Consider the following 23,913-nt stretch of genomic DNA (forward strand, 5'->3'; position numbering starts at 1 on the left):
GAGAAACTTGTGCTGCGTTCTCTGAGCTGATGAAATAGAGCTGAAGGAGATGATGGGGGGATATCTGATGCTGATATTTCTGCTAAAACTCATCACCGCTGGTAGGTTTATATAGATGTTTTTTTTTGGCTAACTGCCACATATTACCTATATTTTGTGCATTTATTAATTTTTTTTTCTAATAGCTCTTTCCCTTTTGGGTCATTCCGTGTCAAATCAAACTAATTTCTGTAACATCCATGATGAAATGTTTGAACTTCTGAACGAAGACATACTTAAATGGTGATGAAAGTCAAAATATAAAATTCCATGGATGAATATTTACTGAGTAATCCACTATTTTGTACCAATCTCTGTGTAAATAAAAAATCTTAACGGTGCCATCTTTCTATTGTCATCCCTCTTATTTTGACCCGCCTGTACAAAATAGTGGATTACTCAGTAAATATGTCAATATTGAAATATTTTTTTTAGCTGTGGACCTCTGGTTGAGTCTCTCTGAGGCTCTCTCTTGTTTGTCATTCACCTGTTGCAAAAAGTGTCAATTATTTAATCACTCTCTTTCTTTCTCTGTTTTTCCCTATGTTTCTTCATGTCTTGTTTCTCTCTGTTCTATGTACTGTACAGACAGTGCAAATGTGAGGCTGGTTGGTGGTCACAATCGATGTGCTGGTAGAGTGGAGGTTCTTCATAGAGGTCAGTGGGGAACAGTGTGTGATGATTTCTGGGATTTGGCTGATGCTGCAGTGGTGTGTAGAGAGCTGGACTGTGGAGAACCTGTAGATGCTCTGAGTGATGCTCATTTTGGACCAGGATCAGGACCAATGTGGTTGAGTAGTGTCATGTGTCCTGGATCAGAGAAAACACTGAAGAACTGTGGATTATTAAGTCATCCATGTGATCATAGTAATGATGCTGGAGTCATCTGCTCAGGTCAGTGAGATTGATCTTCAAAACACTTACAGTAAACAGTTCCCTAAACAGTTGCAGCACATTTGCGTGTGCTATCAGTGCAAAAAGCTGCGTCTTACTTTCTAACCATCCACAAACTAATTAAACGGTTACATTCATTGCCAAAATGGCACTATGTTTTTACTTGTTTAAAAGAGTCGTTGTTCTTTTCCATGCAAACATGCCTCCTTTCTGTCTAAATAAGGCTCATTACTGATGGCTTTTCACAAAACATTTGTACTTTTTGCCCGGTGCAGATTAAATCACACTATAATCTTTGAAAGACGTCAGTAAATTAATCTTTATTTAAAAGAGATATTTGTGTTAAAGGGGTTATGAACTGCATTCTTTTTAAACATTTATAATGTTCTCTGAGGTCCACTTATAATGTTATCAAGATTTTTACATCAAAAAACATTCAGATTTAGAAGTAATAAGCTATTTTCTATCCTGTTTTTGACCCTCTCTTTCAAACACTTCATTTTGATAGGTATGCCACATTCAAGACTTGGAAGTAAATGTTTTTATGTGTATTCTCTTCTTTCAGGAGTCCGGCTGGTTGGAGGTTCTCGCTGCTCTGGGAGGTTAGAGATACTTGATGATCAGTCGTGGGTTTCAGTGTGTGACGCTGCCTTTGACCAGCAGGATGCAGAGGTTGTGTGTAGAGAGCTGGACTGTGGGGCTCCTGTACAGGTGCTGGGAGAAGATGCTTTTGGCAAAGGAGACGCTCAGATGTGGACACAAGAGATTCAGTGCAGAGGAAACGAATCACACTTTGCGTTCTGTCCTACATCCAACTCTTCAAATACACTGTTCCCATGACAATGCTGTAGGAGTAATATGCTCTGGTTAAGTCATATTTGACCTCTCTTTACATGTATTGCAGACAAAAAAAGATTAAATCTATTTTCTAAAGAGCAGTAAGTGTTCTTAAACTTTTGTTTTGTTTCAATACATTTTGTGCAGGTTACACTGATCTCAGACTCTTGTTCTGGTCGAGTTGAGCGTCAGTACTTCAGTAAATGGGGCACAGTGTGTGATGCATGCTGGGATATGCCAGAGCTGCCAGTGTCCTCTGTAGACAGCTGAATTGTGGGATTGCTGTGTCTGTTGTGGGATCAGACTGGTTTGGAGAGGGAAGTGGTGAATGGCACTGCAAATACTATAGGGAATAAGGGTTCATCAACTTTACCCACCAGTCATTGTGCATCACCACAGTACTTGAAGTAATTAGTGGACAGACCTATGGTCCTGGAAAAGGTGTTTTTTCCCTAATACCTAAACTTAACAACTACCTTACTAACTATTAATAAGGAGTATATAAATATATAAATTTACAAATTTTTCCACCCATATTATGTTGTATTTAAGAGTGTGTGTAGTGGACACACCAGAGGATTATGATGATGTCATCATTAATGGACAGTGCTCTCAGTGTGTAATGGGTGAGTCACACAACTTCATTTTTAATCTACATTAATCTACAAGATATAGTGAACATGCATTTTTTTTGTGTGTGTAAAGAGGGAGATCAGGATGAGTATGATGATGTGTGGAGTATCACTGAAGATTTGAGAAACTTGTTAGGTAAGCTTTATGTCTTATGATTCCTACACTTATTAAATATATTGGAATATCTTTCATGTTAAAGATTCACAATTTACGAATTGATCACTTAGGGTTAGGCCTAACCCATCAGTTTAAAACTGAATTGAAACTGAATTTTACATCTTATCACACACACACACACACACACACACACACACACACTGTATATATATACTATATACTGTCAAAAGTTTGAACACCTCATTATTTAATACATATTTTAGAATCAATTAAAGACACAATTATACAATTATTTGAATAGTAATTTGCTGATTTTAAAAATAAACTCATTTAGAAAAACTGATGCAATCACAAAATTGAACTTTGTTGCTCTTTCTTTAATGCAGACTATGATGATGTGGGGGAGGAGTCAAACGATGACAGAGAAGCTGTTTGACTCGATGGCCACACCCACTGCCACTGCTCATTACAGCTTCTGGATTTTTTTTTTTTTTTTAATTTAAAGGGACAATGTGTAGGAATTTCTCCCATCTAGTGGTGAAATTGTATTTTGCATTCAAACGAATTGTGCTCTACAGCGCCTCACGTTTTCAAATGCGTGTTGCATCTACGGTAGCATTTATGTACCAAAAAGCTATGACAGGTTGTCTTCTACTTAATCGAGTTTTCCTTTGGGTGAACAGGTTTGTTATTTAAAACAAACTGCAACTTGACACAACGAAAAAAAGAATGTTACAGTATGAATTACTGACTGTGAAAAACATGAACTATGGTAATTAGTAGTAATGCCTTCTTTATTCGTTATATTTTTTGAAGTACGTGCATTGTTAGATATCATCATCATCATCATCATCAGCGCCTTCTCTACTTTACTCAATAGCTGCTATTCATCAAAGAGCCTGTTTAACTTAACTATAAATGTTCTACTGTCTATATAATAAAGTACACAACCAAGCAATGAAAAAAAAGCTTGTAATTAAGACCGTAACATTGACTTACCTGTCGAGAAGAAAGCAGGCAACTTTAGCGTCTCTTTTGAAAGCTTTCTCCTGCATTAGCTATCCCGACATTAACCCTTGTTTTGTAATCTCCGGTCACGTTTCCTTTTACGGTCTATTTTGGACTTTTTCAACGTCGAGGACTCCTTATCCTGTGACTCAGCATATATGGTCCTCCATTATAAATAACCGTGCAGTGCAGCCGTTTAAACTTGCCGGGGCAGTGACAAGCGCCTCTCACTGCTCTGCTCCTCCGCTTCTGCTGGCTTCAGTCACGTGACGCTGGTTCTGAACCAGACTGTAAAAAAAGATCTTCTGAACGAAAACGCGTTGTGGAAACGCGTTGGCCTAGTACTTTTTGTCCCTCTCTGCTATTATAGTTTTTCAAGATGGCGGAACTACATGGAAGCCTCCGTGGACCTACCCGTCCCATGTATATAAAGATAATAAATTCTTTGTTTACGAGGATTAGTCTGATCATTGGCAGAGGTATTTGTGCACCATTGAGGACATATTTATGAATAAAAATATTGATTTTAGATAATAAAATACCTAAAAAGCTACACATTGTCCCTTTAACAAAATACCTGAAATATTTGGCAAAATTTTTAAACGATACTTTTAGAGTTCCCTTTGATCATTTCTAGTAAGCATTGTTTATTGCCATGATTGCCACAGTTCAGGGTTATGAATCAGAGTCAGGGTTAAATCTTTTGACATTTAAACATTTATTTCCTCTTCCAGTGAAAAAACATGATAGTTACAATACAAAAATTGTTTTTCTGAACATTTTTGAATATATGTTAGAAAACATTAAATAACCTGAAATATGATGTTTGCATAAATGTTATTCAGTGTCTGTGTTGTTATTGTGAAGTTGTATATTTACTCCAATAGAAAACAACTGTCCTAATAAGAATGCAATAAGTACATATCTCACCCAAAAAGATGACTAAATATTACAAATTGTGTGTATTGAATATTTAAGCAAACAGCATTTTTGAAGAGAAAAAAATCTTTCTCATTATTTGAGAGATCATAATGCTCTTCTATGTTCTGAATATATAAATAATGTTAATTAAAGCCAAGAATAAACAGACTCTTTTAAGAATATCTGATTCATTATCATGATTATTCTGTTGTTTGTCTTTGTTGTGATTTTTTTATATATATATGGTTGACTTAATTTAATCTCTATTGTGATTTTCTTATGTTATCAAAACATGTTAACAAAAAAAAAAAAAAAAACAACTTCAAAATGTATGCAGTCTAAAGTATTACACTGACAAAATATAACTTGAAACAATTCATGCTGGTTTGTATTTAAACATGTTGGAGATTTTGAGAGCTTTGATTTATACCTTGGTAGCCCCTAATGACAGTTCAAACAGATCCAGCACATTTCATTCTTTTACTGCCATCTTGTGGATACAGATGTGTTTCAGTAATATAATTTCAGTCATTGAAGTTTCAGTATTATAAATCATAATAGCAATTTTTTTGTGTGTGAAAATATAAAATGCTGAATGTTTTTTGTAAGGGTTAGGGGATAGAATGTAAAGTACAATATAAAAATCGTTGTCCATGGAGATCTCAAACACAAAGTGTGTGTGAGTGAGATGTACTCGAACGTCAAACAGTAAGCTATGAAATGTTGTGAATGATCAATCCACAGGTTGATTTTTTGTGCAGTCTGGAATCATAACTACGCCATGTTCGTTCTTCCCCCCCCGTCACGCCCGTTTCACAAATATTCCGTTTGCAGTGCCAGTGCGTATGCGGTGCGGAAAAAAATACGCACCGCATACGTTAACAGGTTAACCATGTTAACAGGTTAGAGCTTTCACACTGCACGCGGTGCGGATGCGGTCCGGCGATCCGTTCCAGGTGCGGTGCGTATACAGCAGTGCAGAGATAGTTTGAACACAGAGCCTATTTTTGCTGTGCTGCACGCACGCGCTGAATTAAAATGACAGCGCATGGTTCGTGGTCAAACACAGATTGACCTGAAAATATAATAATCTCACCATAAATGCATTTAATTAAATAAAATGTAGTATTCTCACCATAAATGTATTTAATTTAATACTACTATTTTTCAGTCATCTTTTTTACTTTAAAACCGGGGTAAAGCAAGGAAAACTACAATTTACCTCAACAAGGCGACATAATGAACAACACTCGTCTCATTCATGGAGGTGGAAAAACAAGTTCTTTGTGACATGCAAGATTTGTTGTATTAAAATTTAAATGCAAAAGAAAAGGCATGAGAGTCGGCAGTTTTTGTCAATTTTAAGTTTTAATTTATTTTTTTCCCGATTTTATTATAAGTAGGCTATATGGTTAAATAGTTTACCACTTGCTTGAGCAACTTAATAGCCTATATAAATCTATATAGAAGTAGCAATGAATAATACGTTGTTAAATTGTGTTTAAACGTCTATTAACCCATTTGTGCCCAAATTTTTCTGAATGGTTTCATGCATATAATCCTGTTAATAGTGTCCTATGTGAACATGTTCTGCATTTATTTTCCCCAGGTTTTTTTTTTCTTTCTTGAAAATCATATTTGAATGTGCGGCAACTATAGTTGCCGGTGGGCAAATATGTTGTATGCACCCCTTCAATGTAAAATATGAATAGGAGGAGAACATTTGGCATTTATCTCAAAATAACTGCTTTCAACAGATCAATCTTTATTCATAAACAAATTTATTATGTATAAAAGTCGAAGAACATTTGATGCAGACCCAAAAAAACTGCATCTAGCTTATAATCTCTTGAATATGAAAACACAACAAACAACAAATCCATTTGCCTTAACCATTGTGTGCTGTTCAGGGTCTTTTTCACCCACATTTCTAACTTTCATTCTTGGGGATAACATGGATAATTTGACATGGTTTAGTGTAAGATTTTTGCCCATCTTTTGGAAAATGCTGTTTTAAAAGTAACAAATTATCACTTTAACCAGTAGATGGCTGCAGAGCACCACTATTTGCTATTTGCTTTTTGACTAACTGAAAGACATCTTTTCACAAGTTTTTCCAGTTGTACTCATATCTACATATAATGAAATCACAATTATAATAATAAAAGTTTATTTTTGTCAAAGTTTAGGCACTTTTTGTACTGAAAAAAAAATCTGTTTTTCAGTAATGTTATATTATGATTAGAATCAAATGAATTTGATCAATGGACAAAATTCATCCTCAAAATCAGAAACAACAAGAACACACATAGACAGAAATGAAGTGGCACACTTTAAATTTGTAGAATTATATGAAAAACAGATGTTTGAAATAAATGATAAACTCTAAATCTCCAACTTTTCTCTTTGTAACATCCTGATCAGGTTTGATTCTAATCATAATGTAACATTTTTTTTTTCAGTACAAAAACTGCCAAACTTTGACAAAAAGTAACTTTTATTGTTATAATTGTGATTTCATTATATGTAGATATGAATCTAACTGGAAAACTTGTGAAAAGAAGTCTTTTAGTTTGAAACTTTTAGTAGCTACTTTTAGAGCTCTGCAGCCATCTACTGGTTAAAGTGTTTTTTTTTTTTTTTTTTTTTTTTACTTTTAAAACTGCATTTTCCAAGATTTGGCCAATAATCTTACACTAAACCATGTCAAATTATCCATGTTATCCCCATGAATGAAAGTTATAAAGTTGTGGAACATAGTGCAGAACAAAGTGCAGCCATAACAGGGCATTGTGTATCAAAAAGTTAAATGAAAATAAATAAATACAAATAAATAGAATGAAGAAAAAAATATATCTATATAGAGATGTCATTTAAAGGGTTAAGTTATGTTTATGCACTAAACAAGACCAATAAACTTGATTTATTAACCTATTAACACAGTATACCCCATTTTCCCATGATATATGTACTTACAAGGCATTTGCCCACCGGCAACTATAGTTGCCGCTTGGACTTTTGACTAAGTATACAAAAAACTATAGATCTCTTGTAATATTTGTTTTGTTTGGATGATTCTAGAGACCTTCATGATTATGTATATATATATATGTCAACAAAAAATACATATTAGTAACACTAAAATGACCTTTCTTTCGGAGGGTTTGCCTTCGCAATGCTTCCTGGAAGTAGGGGTAGGAAGTTGACAGCCTCATGTGACAGGGAGGAAGTGAATACTTTTTTTTTTTCTTGAAATCCTTTATTTGGTTGTTTGCTTGCATGTCATTGAGAAATAAAACATGGACAACATCTAGAAAAATATTTACAAAAGGAAAATGACAACTATGCACTGCGGCAACTATAGTTGCCGGTGGGCTTAAATGGGTTAAATAGTGTATATGTGTACAAAGAGAATCGGAATGCTGACAAAACTTTTTTGAAATAAAAGTTACTGATAACTTCTGGATTTGAAATAAAAACAGTAGGCCTATGTGTTTGTGGTAGGCTACAGCCGCGGGTCAGTTGCGCACTGCAAACGCAGCATGTGTGAAAGCACTATAGCGCATGCTGCACCGCATACATTGCACACGGAGTATGTGTGAAACGGGCGTGTTCTCCTGGATTTTTTTTTTCCTTTCATTTCTGTCACCGTGTAGTTTGGGTTCCTTAACTGTCAGCTTTTGGCTTGCTTAGTTGGAGACACTTAATATTCAACAATATTATTGATCTGACTGCACTGACAATATCGGTCTGAACTGAGCTGGATGATGACATCAGAACTGAACTCATTCTTGATGAACTTTACACAATTATTGAACCGAACTAAATCAACATTGAACTGTTGTCTTTTAGAGCTGCTTTACTGCATCATTGAATCATCATTTCCTGTTTATCACGGTAATTCTGTGAAACAACCTGTATAAAGACTTGACTTTACCTGTGGTTAATCTGTAATATCATGGCCCGCATGTTACTTTCAAAACTTTTTACAGATATTGATATCATTTGTTGTAAGCTAAAAGTGTCTTCTTCAGAAATCCTGTCAAGAGTCTTTCTGAGCTCAAACTGCTCCAGTCTGTTTACTGCTGCTGTAGGTCTCTTTCACAGCTGTAATACTAATGGTCAATTCACACACACACAAAAAAAAAAATAATAATCATAGGTTTCACTTAATTGTGGTTGTTGATAGTATTGCAAATGTGAAAGACTAATTTTTGCCTCATGTCCTCCGACTCCTCCCCCATCGTCCACTCTCAATCTCTTTGGGCCAACACTCATTACACAGCAATATTAGAACAGAATTAATGCCATGATTAACCAATCTTAATCAAGCATGACAGAAAGGCTAAAAGTAATCTATATCAAACAGTCAAATTAATGTTTTTATTTATTTAAATTCATGGGCCGTTATCATCACATAGCCTACTTGTTGTTGTTAATAATGTATTTATGTATGCATAATATGTATAATTATTTAATTATAGGAGTCAAATTAATGTTTTAATCATGAACACCAAATATTTGATAATGTTGCATTGCTGTTGTTATTGTCAAATACTTTTAAGTATTTTATAATTATTTTTAAGTATGTCAAATGCTTATAGTTGCATTGTTATTTTAATAATAATAATTATTATTATTATTATCATGTATTTATGCATAATCATTTTCATAATAACTTACAGGTTCTAGTAAATGTGTGTGTTTGTCCACAGACAGGATGAGGCAGCTGAAAGGTATTATGGGAAGGCAGCTGATTTAAGACCTGGGGCCGGTTGCATAAACTTCTTAGACTTACAAGGTAGTCATCTCATTATTTTCTTCAAGACTGGACTTTTTATTTATTTATTTTTTATCAGTTACATAAAAAAGGTTATTTGGTCGAACTTGAATCTGAAAAGTAAGACTGATTAGCAGTAATTAATTGCTTTTGGTCAGACTAGTTCTTAAGACACAGTCTTAACTTAGCAGCTCCTGATGTAAGTACCTTCTTACCTAAGGCCTTAATCTTTTTCATACATAAATTGCAAAGTTCAGATTTTCCGAAGCACTGTCTTTTATCATATATAATATATGTGTGTGTGTGTGTGTGTGTGTGTGTGTGTGTGTGTGTGTGTGTGTGTGTGTGTGTGTGTAATAAGATGTAAAATTCAATGTCAAATGTCATTCTTAATTATTATTAAAAAAAATTCTTAAAAATAAAAAAAATATTCTATAACAGTTTAAACATTAAGGAAATTAGCTGTGGCTCACATCCCTAGTTGTTAGCAGAGATGGGCAGTATTTTAATTACACGTATTTGAAATATGTATTTAATTACTTTTAAATATTTAGTAATTTGAATTTTCCTCAACAAAAAAACATGAAATGTAATTTGTAATTAAATTCTTTGAGGGACTGTAATTTGTATTTAAAATACTTAAAAAACTTTTAAGCATTTAAATATATAATTTTATTTAGCATATTAACTTTCATCACCAAGCTTAATTGAACCATAGACATATAAAATACTACTAAATTGCCTATCACAGTCTCAGAAGTGAAAGGCGTGTAAACTTATATAGCAGTGCATGAGAGACTACATTAAATATATATTTTTTGTGTTTCCATTTGCTCAAATAGCAAAAGAAAAATGCCACAACAGAGTTTTCACAACTTTCAAAAGAGTAAAAAAAAAGAGAGAGATTGATAATTGCAGTCAGAAGAGAGAAATATGTCAACTTTCACAGCCGCTGTTTTAGAAACACCCCCAGAGCAGCGTTAAGTAGGTTTTTTTGTAATATAATACAAATTAAGTGTTAAATGTACATGCATTTAAAAAAGATGAGAATTATCTTGAGAAAGTGATGAGATGTTTCACAAAAATACATTTTAAGGAGAATGTATTTTCTGCCTCTTTTAAAAAAAAATTGCTATTTGACAATAATATTTAATTTAAATAGTTGAGTTTATTACATGTTAATATCATGCTAACATATGCAAACACTAATATCACAGTTATCAGTGCTTTTATCTCTTCTCTGCAGGTGTTGGGCTTTGATGCTGTAAATAAACTGGAGAGTTTCCTGTATCCTGTAAGTCAGTCAAATATGCGTGTGTGTGTGTGTGTGTGTGTGTGTGTGTGTGTGTGTGTGTGTGTGTGTGTGTGTGTTTGTGTGTGTGTGTGTATTTCTGCATCCCCTCAGTCTTGATGGGTGGGGAGGAGGAGTTCATTCACAGTTATATATATATATATATGGAGAAGATCATAAATGCCTCCTCTGATTTGTCACTGAAGTTGTTTGATGATTTCCTCTGTTCTGTCTAATAAGGTAACAGCGAGTGTGATTGGCGGGTTTTGAACCTCTTTCTCTCTCATTAAGGGGGCTGAGAGAGGACGCCTGTACTTCTGTATCATCAGTGCGGAGAAGCTTGTACTGGATGTTGAATTAATCAAGCAGAGAGAGATGGAGAGATGCCTGACACTCATTTTACTGTCTTCAGTTATAATACTCATCACAGCTGGTAAGCAGACATGCAATTAAAGAGATTGTTGTTGTTTTTTTGTTGTTATTTATTTATTTATTTATTTTAAATGAAGAGCTATGGTTATGTTATCTAAGATCTTAAAATTAAACTATACTGTAATGTGTGTTTTTAGATGCCCGTGTAATCGCATTGTCACAATATATTGAATGTGCTCCTGTGTTTAACAGGCAGTTTATCTCTTTCTCTTTCTCTCTCTGTCTCTCCATTTTATAAAGAGCTACAAATAAGTTTTACATGAGTGTCTTCTTTTTATTCATTATAATATATTGTTATCAAAATAATATTAATATTTATTTATTGAAACCCTAAGAGGCCGTTATTGTAGTTTTTTGTCTTGTTGTCTTGTGATCGCAATTACATTTTTCATGTGATATCAACTTTGTAAAGGTTGTCTCAATCTTCTGTTATCTAAAAAAAAAAAAAAAAATCATACATTGATCACTTTTTCTCTGTGTCTCATGTGTCAAACATTATTCTATAACCATGCAGGCATCTCTGTCCCTTGAGCTGGGTGGCCGTAAAATTGATCACACATTTGGAGTTCTGATTTGATAAACACTGATTTGGAAATATTAGTGACAGATATGTTAGCTTGAGCAAGTCCCATGAACGTTTTCATAAAAAAAGAAAAAGAATCACTCATTCATAACCCAGCAGGATAAATGCTGTATAATGTTATGTCAAGAAGTTGTGATCAAGAAAAAAACTAAAACTAATGGCCTTTTATAGGGTTACAATGTTAGTGTCTTAAACAATGCAAGACCTCATCTACAGAAGAACTATATAGAGGGAAAAATATATTTTAAAAGAATAGACCAGGTTTAATATAGTTTAAGCTCAATCAACATAATTTGTGGCAAATATTTTTTTACCTAAATAATACATTTCTACTTGTTCCCCCTTTAAAAAAAGGGGTTTCTGTAAACTTTAAAATACTCACTGTCTCAATAATATAGAAACAAGACTTAAACAAATATGTGTTAACATGATTATAGTGTGGAAAAAATGCGCACTAATCTTTTCTGTGCAAAGTTATTTCCAGTTTTAAACTTTGTTTCCATGACAACATAATGGTATAAACCTTGTAATTGTTTTTAACTATTTACAGCTGAAACAATAATACATTTTAGGATAATTGAAACCCTATTTTTTTAATAAAAGGGAGTCAGCATAATTATTTTTTTGTTAATCAAAACACCTATGATGTTGATTGAGCTAAACTTGTATTGAACTCTGAATATTCATTTTAAATACTCAGACGTATGTGTCCCATTTTCCCAGTTGTCCCACTTTGTAATGCTGTAAATTGAACTCTCATCCCTTCATCTTTAATCTCTCATTATTACTGCTTAATATTTAGACAGTGTGAATGTGAGGCTGGTTGGTGGTCACAGTCGCTGTGCTGGTACAGTGGAGGTTCTTCATAGAGGTCAGTGGGGAACAGTGTGTGATGATTTCTGGGATTTGGCTGATGCTGCAGTGGTGTGTAGAGAGCTGGACTGTGGAGAACCTGTAGATGCTCTGAGTGATGCTCATTTTGGACCAGGATCAGGACCAATCTGGTTGAGTTGTGTCATGTGTACTGGATCAGAGTCAACACTGAAGAACTGTGGATCATCAGGATGGGGTAAAAGCACCTGTGATCATAGTAGAGATGCTGGAGTCATCTGCTCAGGTAAAGTATAAAGTATTTTATTTTTTATATTTATTACATTTTATATTTATTTTTGTTGTGGTTTTCTTTTGTGTTTTTACTTTATTCATTATAAGACTAAAAATAAAATGGCTTTGATGTACAAATGATTATCTTGAAACCCCATAAATAAGCCATGCTTTTGTTGATCTGTGTTGTCTTATTCAGAAGTCCGGCTGGTTGGAGGTTCTCGCTGCTCTGGGAGGTTAGAGATACTTGATGATCAGTCGTGGGTTTCAGTGTGTGACGCTGCCTTTGACCAGCAGGATGCAGAGGTTGTGTGTAGAGAGCTGGACTGTGGGGCTCCTGTACAGGTGCTGGGAGAAGATGCTTTTGGCAAAGGAGACGCTCAGATGTGGACACAAGAGATTCAGTGCAGAGGAAATGAGTCTCAGATTCACCTCTGTTCAAAATCACCATCACATGAAAACAACTGTTCACATGAGCACAACATTGGTTTGCTGTGTACTGGTAACAGTTCAAATTACAACAAAGCACATTTCATTTAATTTTATTTACATTTGCTCCATACATTTCAAAATTTACATTTAAATTTACAATAGCCTTTTCTCTTACATTCATAGACATAAGAAATGTGAGACTGGTAAATGGCAGCAGTCGCTGTGCTGGTAGAGTGGAGGTTCTTCATAGAGGTCAGTGGGGAACAGTGTGTGGAGCTGGTTGGGATTTGGCTGATGCTGCAGTGGTGTGTAGAGAGCTGGACTGTGGAGAACCTGTAGATGCTCTGTATGATGTTCATTTTGGACTGGGATCAAAACCGTTTTGGATGAAAAATGCAATGTGTACTGGATCAGAGTCTACTCTTAAGAAATGTGGATTCATACAACCAACTGATCTTGATGTGTGTCTTGATAAGAGCGCTCAAGTCATTTGTTCAGGTAAGCTAAAGCTAAAAATCCTGTCTTAATGCACCAAAACAATTGCACCAAAAGCAGTGATAATTAATTTTTTGTGACCATTTTCCAGCTTCTTTTTGACAGCACAAACTGTTAAGGTCAGACTGTAATAATCAGAGTAAAAATAAAATTTAGAAGTTTGTTTCTAACTCTACATTCTAATGTAATTCCCTGATAGGATTCATTCATCGACATTGTTGACATGAAAATGTTGAAATGTGGGCGGTCAATGCGGTCATGTAATGCATTTAGATTTTTACAGTAAAAATAACTATACACTGTTTTGTATATGAGCTGTTTTTGTAGGTTACTTTCAAGTCCTTTTGGACTGGGAAAAAGTTTTGCTGACATTTAGAATATGTTTTCATAATAAATATCTTTTATATCAGAAGATTAAGGAAAATATGATTTCTCGTTGATTGATATATTGATTATATGACTGACTCATTACTGAAGTTCTTTAACTTTAAATTTAGTTTTTTCCTGTGTTGTTCTTCAGAAGTCCGGCTGGTTGGAGGTTCTCGCTGCTCTGGGAGGTTAGAGATACTTGATGATCAGTCGTGGGTTTCAGTGTGTGACGCTGCCTTTGACCAGCAGGATGCAGAGGTTGTGTGTAGAGAGCTGGACTGTGGGGCTCCTGTACAGGTGCTGGGAGAAGATGCTTTTGGCAAAGGAGACGCTCAAATGTGGACACAAGAGATTCAGTGCAGAGGAAATGAATCTCAGATCTTATTTTGCTCAATTTCATTATCACACGAACAAAGCTGTACCAGTGACTATAATGTGGGCCTGATCTGTTCTGGTAAATTATAAATATTCAGTGTCTCTTTGTTTGAATTTAAAACAGTATATATTCTCTGTCAGCTGCATTATACTTTATTTTAACCTCTATGTTTTTTATTCAGGTTACACAGATGCTAAACTCATGAACGGTTCAAACTCCTGTTCTGGAAGAGTGGATCTTCGGTTCCTTAATGAATGGGGCTCAGTGTGTGATGCATGCTGGGATATGAGAGCTGCCAGTGTCCTCTGTAGACAGCTGAATTGTGGGATTGCTGTGTCTGTTGTGGGATCAGACTGGTTTGGAGAGGGAAGTGGTGAAATCTGGGCTGATGTGTTTGATTGTGACGGGAATGAAACAAAACTCTCAGAATGTTCCGTCTCTTCATGGAGTCGAGCTGAATGTTCTCATAGACAAGATGTTGGAGTCGTCTGCTCTGGTAAACTTATTTGACACTGAGAGCATTATTCTCTTTTTCACCATGTTATAACACAATTCTTATTTTAGTAAAACATGAGATCTTCTCCTCAGGTTCTTCTCTGGCTGTTCATGACGGTCTGGTGCGGTTGTCTGGAGAGAGACAGTGTGAGGGGGAGCTGGAAGTTTCCATCCATCAGGTCTGGAGGAGAGTTCTGCTGGACTCCTGGAGTCTTACTGAATCCTCTGTGGTCTGCAGACAGCTGGGCTGTGGCTCTGTGCTGAACTTCTCCGGCTCCTCTTCATCCAGTCCTGAACACAGTCATGAGTGTGTCACGGGCTTCCAGTGCTCTGGGAGTGAAGCTCATCTGGGGAACTGCAGCTCTCCACAAACTCTCAACTGCAGCTCCACACAACAGCTGTCAATCACCTGCCTTGGTGAGAACAACAACATCTGGGCAGATTCTTCAGTTGTTAGTGATCAATAATGTGTTTTTCTCTCTCTGAATATCAGGTCGCGGGTCCATCAGGCTGGTGGGTTCTGGGGGAGACTGTGCAGGGAGGCTGGAGGTTTTTCACAGCGGCTCATGGGGGACAGTGTGTGATGACTCCTGGGATATTAAAGATGCCCATGTGGTGTGCAGACAGCTGCAGTGTGGAGTGGCCCTCAGTAACCAGCAGGTACCAGCCTGGTTTGGTCCTGGTTCTGGACCCATATGGCTGGATGAGGTGGAGTGTGAGGGGAATGAGACGTCCCTGTGGAACTGCTCTTCTCCAGGCTGGGGGAAACATGACTGTCAACACAAAGAGGATGTAGGAGTCGTGTGCTCAGGTAAACATTTCAGTGTTGTGAAAAATTGTTATTCAGTAACATTTAAAATCTAAAATATCTTCTGAGAATATCTAAAATTTTTCAGTTACACATACAGGGGTTTTACAGTGAAACTGAATCTGTGGTTTGAGACCACAATAATTCATTAGTATTGAAAAGGAGTAAGAGGATGCTTAGGTAGCTAGCTTGAAGCCAATGGGGCTGTCAGTAAAAACAGGTCCAGTCTAGTCACTCTGATGTTAAGGTCTTTATTTTCCTTCCAAATCAGGTATTGGATATGGGTGTGTATGTAGGGGTGTATGTGTGAGCGTGTGGTTTCTACAAGAACAGAAATACAATGTTTTAGTTCACAATAAACATAACATGGAATTCACAGGAAATAAAGTAATTTAAACAATACATTAAGCCATCTACTCATAATATAATCTCAAATACATATGTAAATAACTAAAGAACATGCCTAAGCAGGAAATACAGCAAAATAAACACATTTAGGATAAACTTAAGAAATACAGAATAATAGTTAAGTGTCAAACAAAAGCACTTACATGGTCAAATACACACACGCAGGGAAAACAAAGGAGAAAGAACTCAGTCCTCTGCACAGTGCATCCATGTGCACCAGAATGAAGGTGCTGTGGGCACAGGTGCAATTTATAAAGCCTGATAGTGTCCTAATTAGCTTGGATCAGGTGGGTGGAGCTAAAAGTTAATCGGAAAATTAACAAGCTAAGTGGGGTGTGGCACATACTTGGCACCTTAACACTTAGGGACACACAACTTCTCAACAAGTATGTTGTAGTCTATTATTATTAATATGGTGTAGTTTATTAGTAGACTCCTTTTGCAGCATCAATTTGTCTTGGGAATGACAGATATAAGTCCTTCATAGTGGCCAGAGGGATTTTGAGCCATTACACTTCCAGAACAATGGTCAGGTCACTATGTGATGCTGATGGAGGAAAACGTTTTTTGACTTGCTCCTCCAAAATGTGGCTCAAAAATATTTAGATCTGGTGAGATCTGGGGATATTTTGGGGATATTTAATTTAATTTTATTCTATCAATCAATAAATTCCACTAGAAACAAACTTTGTTGTATTATTTTATTTTAATACTGTGAAGCTGCTTTGATACAATCTGTATTGTGAAAAGCGCTATACAAATATACTTGATTTGACTGTTCAGGCTGTGTTCAACTTCACTTTCATGTTCATCATTTCATTCTGTCACAAGTCTTGCTGTATGTAGCATTATTATGCTGATACACGGCACAATGTGCTTCAGGGTACAATGCTTGAACCATTAGGTGCACATGGTCCTCCAGAATGGTTCGGTAGTCTTTGGCAGTGACGTGCCCATCAAACACAGTAGGGAATGCCATGATATTGCAGCCCAAGCCATCACTGATCCACCCCTGTACTTTACTCTGGGCACGCAACAGTCCGGGTGTTAAGCCTCTTTAGGGCTTCTCCACACTGTAACTCCCATGGATGTGGGAAAGACAACGAAGGTGGACAGTGAACTTACAATACATGTTTTACATTGTCCACAGTCCAATGAAACCGACATTTGGCATTGTCACGAGTGACCAAAGGTTTGGCTATAGCAGCCCGACCATGTGTTCCATGTGGAGCTCCCGACGAACAGTTTTGGTGGAAACAGGAGAGTTGAGGTGCGGATTTAATTCTGCAGTGAGTTAGGCAGCTGTGGTTTTATGTTTTTTTGGATACAATCCGGGATATCCTCATCCTAGTAGCTTTCTCATGTGTCGACAGTTACTCCTGTTGGATGTGGTTCGTCCTACGTGGTGGTTTACTACGGCTCTACAGCCGACATTATCCTGGATACCATAGCTCTCGATACACCACAAAGACTTGTTTTTCTAATCACAGATGAGCCAGCGAGATGCGCACCAACAATTTGTCCTCTTTTGAACTCTGATATGTCTCCCATTATGTTTTGTGGTTGCAATATTTTTATGTACAGCTGTGCTGTTGCTCTGCTAATTCAACCTTCTCACATTCTGTTCTTGCTGATGGAATTCAAAATCAGTGAAGATTGGCCACCAGATATATATACATATAGGCATATATAGGCATTAAACCTCCAGCACTTTATTGGCCAGTGTTTCAGTTTCATTGTCCAACCTCTGTATATATGTAATGTTACCTGAATGAGTTTGTGGTTGAAAATAATACTGTAGGGCTGGATGAAATCAGAGGTTGTGTTCATGTTTCCATCTAGAGTTTAAAGAGATCAGGTTAACTGAGGGCTGTGAAGGGAATGTGGAGGTTTTCTACAATGGATCCTGGGGTAATGTGTGTGTAAACCAGATGGACAGAGACACAACGGGTCTGATCTGTCAAGAGCTGAACTGTGGAAGATCTGGTGCTTTTTCCGATTCTATCCCAAGACTGGAATCAGCTCGTAACTGGCTGGATAAAGTGAAATGTCGACCACATGATTCCAATCTGTGGCAGTGTCCATCTTCACCCTGGGGACAGAATGACTGTGGTGAAGATGAAGTGGCCCATATCACCTGCTCAGGTAAGACTGATTTCCATTGCAATTTCCATCTCTAAAAATACAACAATATTCAGTTAACATTATTGAGTATATAAACAAAATGTGTCTATATAATATTGAATTTACTTGTGATTACAGAACAGGAGAGTCATGAGTCCCCTAGAAGCTATTTGTCATGCTCCACATCTCCACATCAGAGACAGTGTTCAGGTAAGTTAATTTGATTTAGAAGAACATAAAAATCATAACAGCCATATATGTTGTATGTACTGTATGTGATTTAGTTCTGGGGAACCAAGAGAATTTAATATCACTCCACAGACATGCCCCACTGTAGGTGTTTCTGTCTTGACAACTCTGTTGGCCAATAATGTATCCACTTGGCTGTGATTTAGATCATGTTCCTCTCAGACTGAGTGGAGGTTTGGGCCGGTGCTCTGGGAGGCTGGAGGTGTATCATAACGCTGTGTGGGGTTCAGTCTGTGCTGATCTGTGGGACATCAGCGATGCTCAGGTGGTCTGCAGGCAGCTGGGTTGTGGAGCAGCACTGAGGGCTGATGGGAATTCAGTCTTTGGTGCTGGTGAAGGTGTTGTGTGGCTGAACAGAGTCGAGTGCAGAGGGAATGAGATTCACCTGTGGGACTGTCCTCTCTCCCTGAAGAACCACACTGACTGCTCCCACAAAGAGCACGCTGGACTCACCTGTGCAAGTCAGAGCAAAACACTGACCAATATTATTCATTTTTAAATTGTTTAAGTGGTAATAATATTTGTGTATTGGCTTTTTCCAATGTGTTTTTGTCTGTTTTGCCAGATTTGTCAGTGTCCACTACTCCTGCCACAACAACATCAGCTTCTCCTCCAGTTTCTCAGACAGTGCGCTCAACATCAGTCACTCCTCCACAAACTCCTCCAGTGTCTCTCTTTGTGCTTGTGGTTGTACTGGGAGTTTTGCTCTTACTGCTCTTAGTGCCACTGCTTATACTGATTCAGCAGAACAGAGTGATGAGGAGAGGTAGGAGAGATCCAGAGACTGTCATATTGTGTCTTATTCAGTGTGTGATCAGTCATGTGTTGTGAACTGACAGCAGGTTTGTCTGTCTACACTCACAGCTCTCTCTAAGAGGAGACACAGGACGAAGACTGAGGCCGTTTATGAGGAGATTCATCACAGACCCAGTAATAGACACAGTGTTTTCACTCAGAGGGGTGAGTAAATGTTATAGTGCTTGATTTGTCGTGATCATCAGACTCATCACTGAATTCAGAGGGGTAAGAGGAGTAAATCACAGATTCATCTCTGTGACCTTGTTTGTGTGATGATTAAGGGTTAGTGTTATATTTAGGTGTGAGTCAATGTTAGAGTCAAGAAGGAATGGATTTCCTTAAATTAGTATGAGCTGAACTTGAAGATGGCGCCACAGATGGCTGCCTTGTTTTGGAGCTCCTCAGTGTTTGTTTTTATTGATTGTTTGTCATTTATTGTTTGTTTGTCCTGTCTTCAGTCAACTTTTAACTATAACTTTCATGAGAGACAAACAGCTGGACATTAGACAATGCACACCCCCCAATAACTCGGCTCTCTGTGCCGACCTCCATCTGTCAGTGGATCATCAACTTCCTGACAGACAGGCAGCAGCTAGTGAGGCTGGGAAAATTCACATCCAACACTTGCACAATCAGCACACTGGCACTCCCCAAGGATGTTTGCTCTCCTCATTACTCTTCTCCCTCTACACAAATGACTTCACCTCTACTGATCCCTCTGTTAAGCTCCTGAAGTTTGCAGACGGCACCACAGTCATCAGCCTCATCCAGGATGGTGATGAATCTGCATACAGAAGAGATGTTCTGGTAAGTCACAACAACCTTGACCTGAACATGCTCAAAACAGTGGAGATAATATTGGACTTCATTAGGAACATCCCAGGACTCCCCTCCCTTACCATCATGAACAGCACTTTGGCCTCGTGGTTCCTGGGCTCTACCATCTCTTCAGGACCTGAAGTGGGAGTTCCAGATAGACTCCATTGAGAAAATGCTTCGCCAGCTGAGGAAGTTTATCTTTCCACAGGAGCTGCTTAGCCAGTTTTATTCAGCCGTCTGTTCTATGCACTTCAGTAGTTGTCTGGTTTAGTTCAGCTACCAAATCAGAAGCCATCAGAAGACTACAATGGACAGTCCGGACTGCTGAAATGATTATTTCCCACCCTCCAGGACCCACAGACTCCACTCATGCTGGCCATAACCTCTTTGCACTGTTGCCGTCCGGCTGGCGATTCAGAACGATCTAGGCACTAGAAAATCTAGGCTTAGGAACAGCTTCTTCCCACAGGCCATCTCCCTCCTGAACAGTTAAATGCCTCATAAGGCCTCTCTTAGTGCAAAACTCCCACTGTTTAGTGAAATATTTATTTATTAACCATAATACTGTTAACTGTAAATATGTTAATATCTGTAAATATGCCTAATCTGTGTCTTATACCTTTCAAATTTTATATGTGTCTTATTGTTGTATTTATATGTGTGCACTGGAAGCTTCATTTACAAGAAAAATTCCTTGTGTGTGTGTGTGTGTGCAAGTACACTTGGCAATTAAGCTCTTTCTGATTTCTGATTCTGAAATGATCCAAAGCATATGGGGGTTTTAGCTGATTTGTGATTGTGAACATGTATCTGATAGTTCTGCTCCTTCCTAACAGGAAGTGTCCGTTCTACCGAACAGCATTCTGGGTATGAAGATGCTGATGAGCTTCTTTCAGGTTAGAGGACTGAAATATAATAATGTTACCCGCTACATACAGAAAAGTATGTATGTTTGTTAAATTAAACACATTAAGATAAAAAAAGTTATCTTAGCAGTATTTAATAATAATATGCAATAATATGTATGTACTGTATAGTAACAATAGTATGTGCTGTATGTATGTTGGTATTTATGTATGTGTTTATTTTCTTTTTCACATCAAAATCTGCAGTAGGAGTCACAGCTGACTACTATAATGACGTCAGCACCACTGAAGGCCCAACAGGTCAGTGACTGATCACAGAAATTCACTTCATTTAATTATCTATTTGGCCTGTGAATTAGTTTCTGTTTATTCTCTCTTTTCTATTAAATTATTTAGAAAAGCAACAAAACACATCAGAGAATTATGATGATGTAATCAATGCTGAACAGAGACATCATGATACAGGTTTATTTCTTTCAATTATTTTTTTAGGTCTTAACACAATGCATATATATCATTTTTCATTATTTTGTTTAGCAGAAAACTATGATGATGTCGTCATTGTACGACAGTTCTTCAATGATAAAGCAGGTGTGGGTTTCAATTATACACTTATTAGAACAGGGTTTATTTTCTTATTTATTTGTCAAATTATAGTAGCATGTAAAGTATGAAGACTTTTTGCATGTAATTAATAATAGACACATTTATATTAGAGGGTGTTCAGGAGGAGTATGATGATGTGAAGAATGTCGGGGAATATATGAGTGACATATCTGGTACGTTATTGACACTTTTTTTTACTGAATAATTTTGGTGTAGCCCTTATAATAGCTTAATATTATAAATTTCTCTTGTTCTGTTGTCTCAAAAGCTAATTTAAATGGACTGAAAACATTGTGTTCATTATAATACTTTTTAAATCATGTTGATACATGAATTTGCTCTTGTTTTTTTAATAGACTATGATGATGTGGGGGAGGAGCCAGGAAAACAAGGAGGGACTTTATAACTCAAACCACACCCACTGCAGCAAAATCAGTTTTCAGTTTTTAAGTGGTCTGCAGAGTTTAGGTGTTTAATATCCTATATACAGTATGTTTTAGCTGTATGTTTTATGTTGCACTTTGTATTCAAATCTTCAAATTCAGCTATAATTTCTGAGAAAAAAAACAATGCATTGCTTTCAAAATATTCGATTTTTTTAGTTTTTCCAGACCATGCTTTTTTCTTTTTCTTTTTTGCTATTTCTCTGAATTGATACATTTCTATCATGTAGCCTTAGAAATTTGAAGGGGGAAAAAATCTTTAACTTTAAGCCTCCACCACAACAGTTTTTAACATTTCACAGCACCTTCAACTTATAAAAATAAAACTCCTCTTAAATGCAGACCCACTGCTGGCGGACTTTTATATTTTGCTAAAAGTTGTTGGAATTTACTTTGGGAAATATGTTAACAAACAGCAGCTGTGAGCAATTATCAGAAAAGCATGTTCACTTAATGTCCTGCAGGAGTTTCTGACAGTCAGAAAGTAACACATGGCATGAACTCTGAGCTTAAATCTTCATTGTTTATAACAGAGCTTTTTAATATACTGTATAGAGCAGGGATAGGCAACTCCGGTCCTGGAGGGCCACTGTCCTGCAGAGTTTAGCTACAACCCTAATTAAACACACCTGAACAAGGCAATCAGTGTTTTCAGGATTACTAGATAGATACAGGCAGGTGAGTTTTTATCAGGGCTGAAGCTAAACTCTGCAGGACAGTGGCCCTCCAGGACCGGAGTTGCCTATCCCTGGTATAGAGACTCTGTGTGTTTCATGTATTTGTTTTAGATTTGCTTAATTGTTGTTTTGAATTGATGTCTATATTTTCTATTAAAGGATTAAATCAGACTGACTATGTGCATGGAAATTTTATTTTATTTTGGGGAGGAAATTGGGAAGGCTGATAATATTTATTTCAACACATTGTGTTTTTTTGTACTGAAAAAGAAAAAAAATCAATACATTTCTGTGATATAGTTCTGTTTTTTTTAATTCACAAATTGTCGTTTGCTGTGTAGATGCTTTCCTAGCCTATTATTAACACCCAGTGCTCCTCAAGCCAGGGTAGTTGTCAGTGTTTGTCATCTCTTGTCAGACTTTGTGTTTCCCACATTGACTCTCATGACAGCTGGACTTTGTCAGCACTTTATCATGTGTGTGTCTCCTCAGTAAAGTGTCTCTGTAAGGTAGAGGAGGATTCCTGTTCAGTTAAAGGGCCAAACAGTTTCTGTCAAAATATTTAATGTAAGTAGAGTTCAGTGTTTAACTTGATTCCTTCCTCCTTTCAGATTTCTTACTGGTTTTATTTATTTATATATTTAACAAGCAGAAAAAAGAAATGTTAAAGTCACGGGCAAAGTTGAGATTTTTATGGACTCTTATAGTTAAACAGCTCCAGAGGGACCACGCAAAAAGAGCTATCAAAGAGATTATCAAACAAGTTGAACAATTAAAAAAGAAGATAATAAAAATTGCAAACAGTTTTATGGTTGAAAATGAAATAAAATGTTCAACTGAGGATGTGTTGAATTTGCAGAGCAAACTCAAGTTACTTAAAGCCTAATTTGAGCTTGGCTAGCAACCTTAAGGGTCATTTTTAGAAGTGTATTGTATAGCTATAAGTAGGCTATACAACATGTTTAGTGGTGTTAAAACCCAATGTAGTTTTGTAGAAGAACTTTTGACGTCTCTCGCTTCAAACATAGAAAATGTGTGATGTCGGAGAAGGGTCAAAAGGGTTGCGATAGAGGAACTTACTATGAGCCTTTTAATGTACATGCTGCATAAAATAAGTGTGAACAACAATAATAGAGAATCTGTATGTGTGCTTGTGCAAAGCTTATGCTAGAGAGACTAGGATAAGTCCCAAGTATTACCTTATAAGGGAATTGTCTGTACTATAATGACAGCCCATAATAAAGGTGGCCCAAAAAGATAGAGTTAGTATAAAAGACCTGGAAGAGGGTTTTTCGGGGCCACACTTCGG

At 36.8% G+C, this 23,913-nt stretch overlaps 2 protein-coding genes across 2 annotated transcripts; both read left to right on the forward strand.

Moving 5' to 3' along the window:
• On the forward strand, positions 1–2,956 carry LOC311082222 (antigen WC1.1-like; the record flags this gene model as incomplete). The annotated part of the gene is made up of 6 exons (XM_084112956.1): positions 1–101; positions 628–933; positions 1,499–1,703; positions 2,323–2,396; positions 2,476–2,538; positions 2,907–2,956. The coding sequence occupies exons 1-6, from the start codon at positions 50–52 to the stop codon at positions 2,954–2,956; spliced, it is 750 nt and encodes a 249-aa protein (XP_083969082.1). The 5' UTR covers positions 1–49.
• Positions 2,957–5,381: 2,425 nt separating this feature from the next.
• LOC311082223 (scavenger receptor cysteine-rich type 1 protein M130-like) lies at positions 5,382–19,226 on the forward strand (the record flags this gene model as incomplete). The annotated part of the gene is made up of 14 exons (XM_084112957.1): positions 5,382–5,405; positions 10,476–10,523; positions 10,812–10,953; positions 12,338–12,652; positions 12,839–13,141; positions 13,255–13,569; positions 14,087–14,250; positions 14,314–14,389; positions 14,493–14,807; positions 14,900–15,262; positions 15,300–15,617; positions 17,865–18,167; positions 18,542–18,856; positions 18,961–19,226. The coding sequence occupies 14 exons, from the start codon at positions 5,382–5,384 to the stop codon at positions 19,224–19,226; spliced, it is 3,267 nt and encodes a 1,088-aa protein (XP_083969083.1).
• Positions 19,227–23,913: the final 4,687 nt, after the last annotated feature.

Source organism: Abramis brama (assembly GCF_963993115.1).
Source record: "Abramis brama genome assembly, chromosome: 4".
In the NCBI taxonomy this organism is placed as follows: domain Eukaryota; kingdom Metazoa; phylum Chordata; class Actinopteri; order Cypriniformes; family Leuciscidae; genus Abramis; species Abramis brama.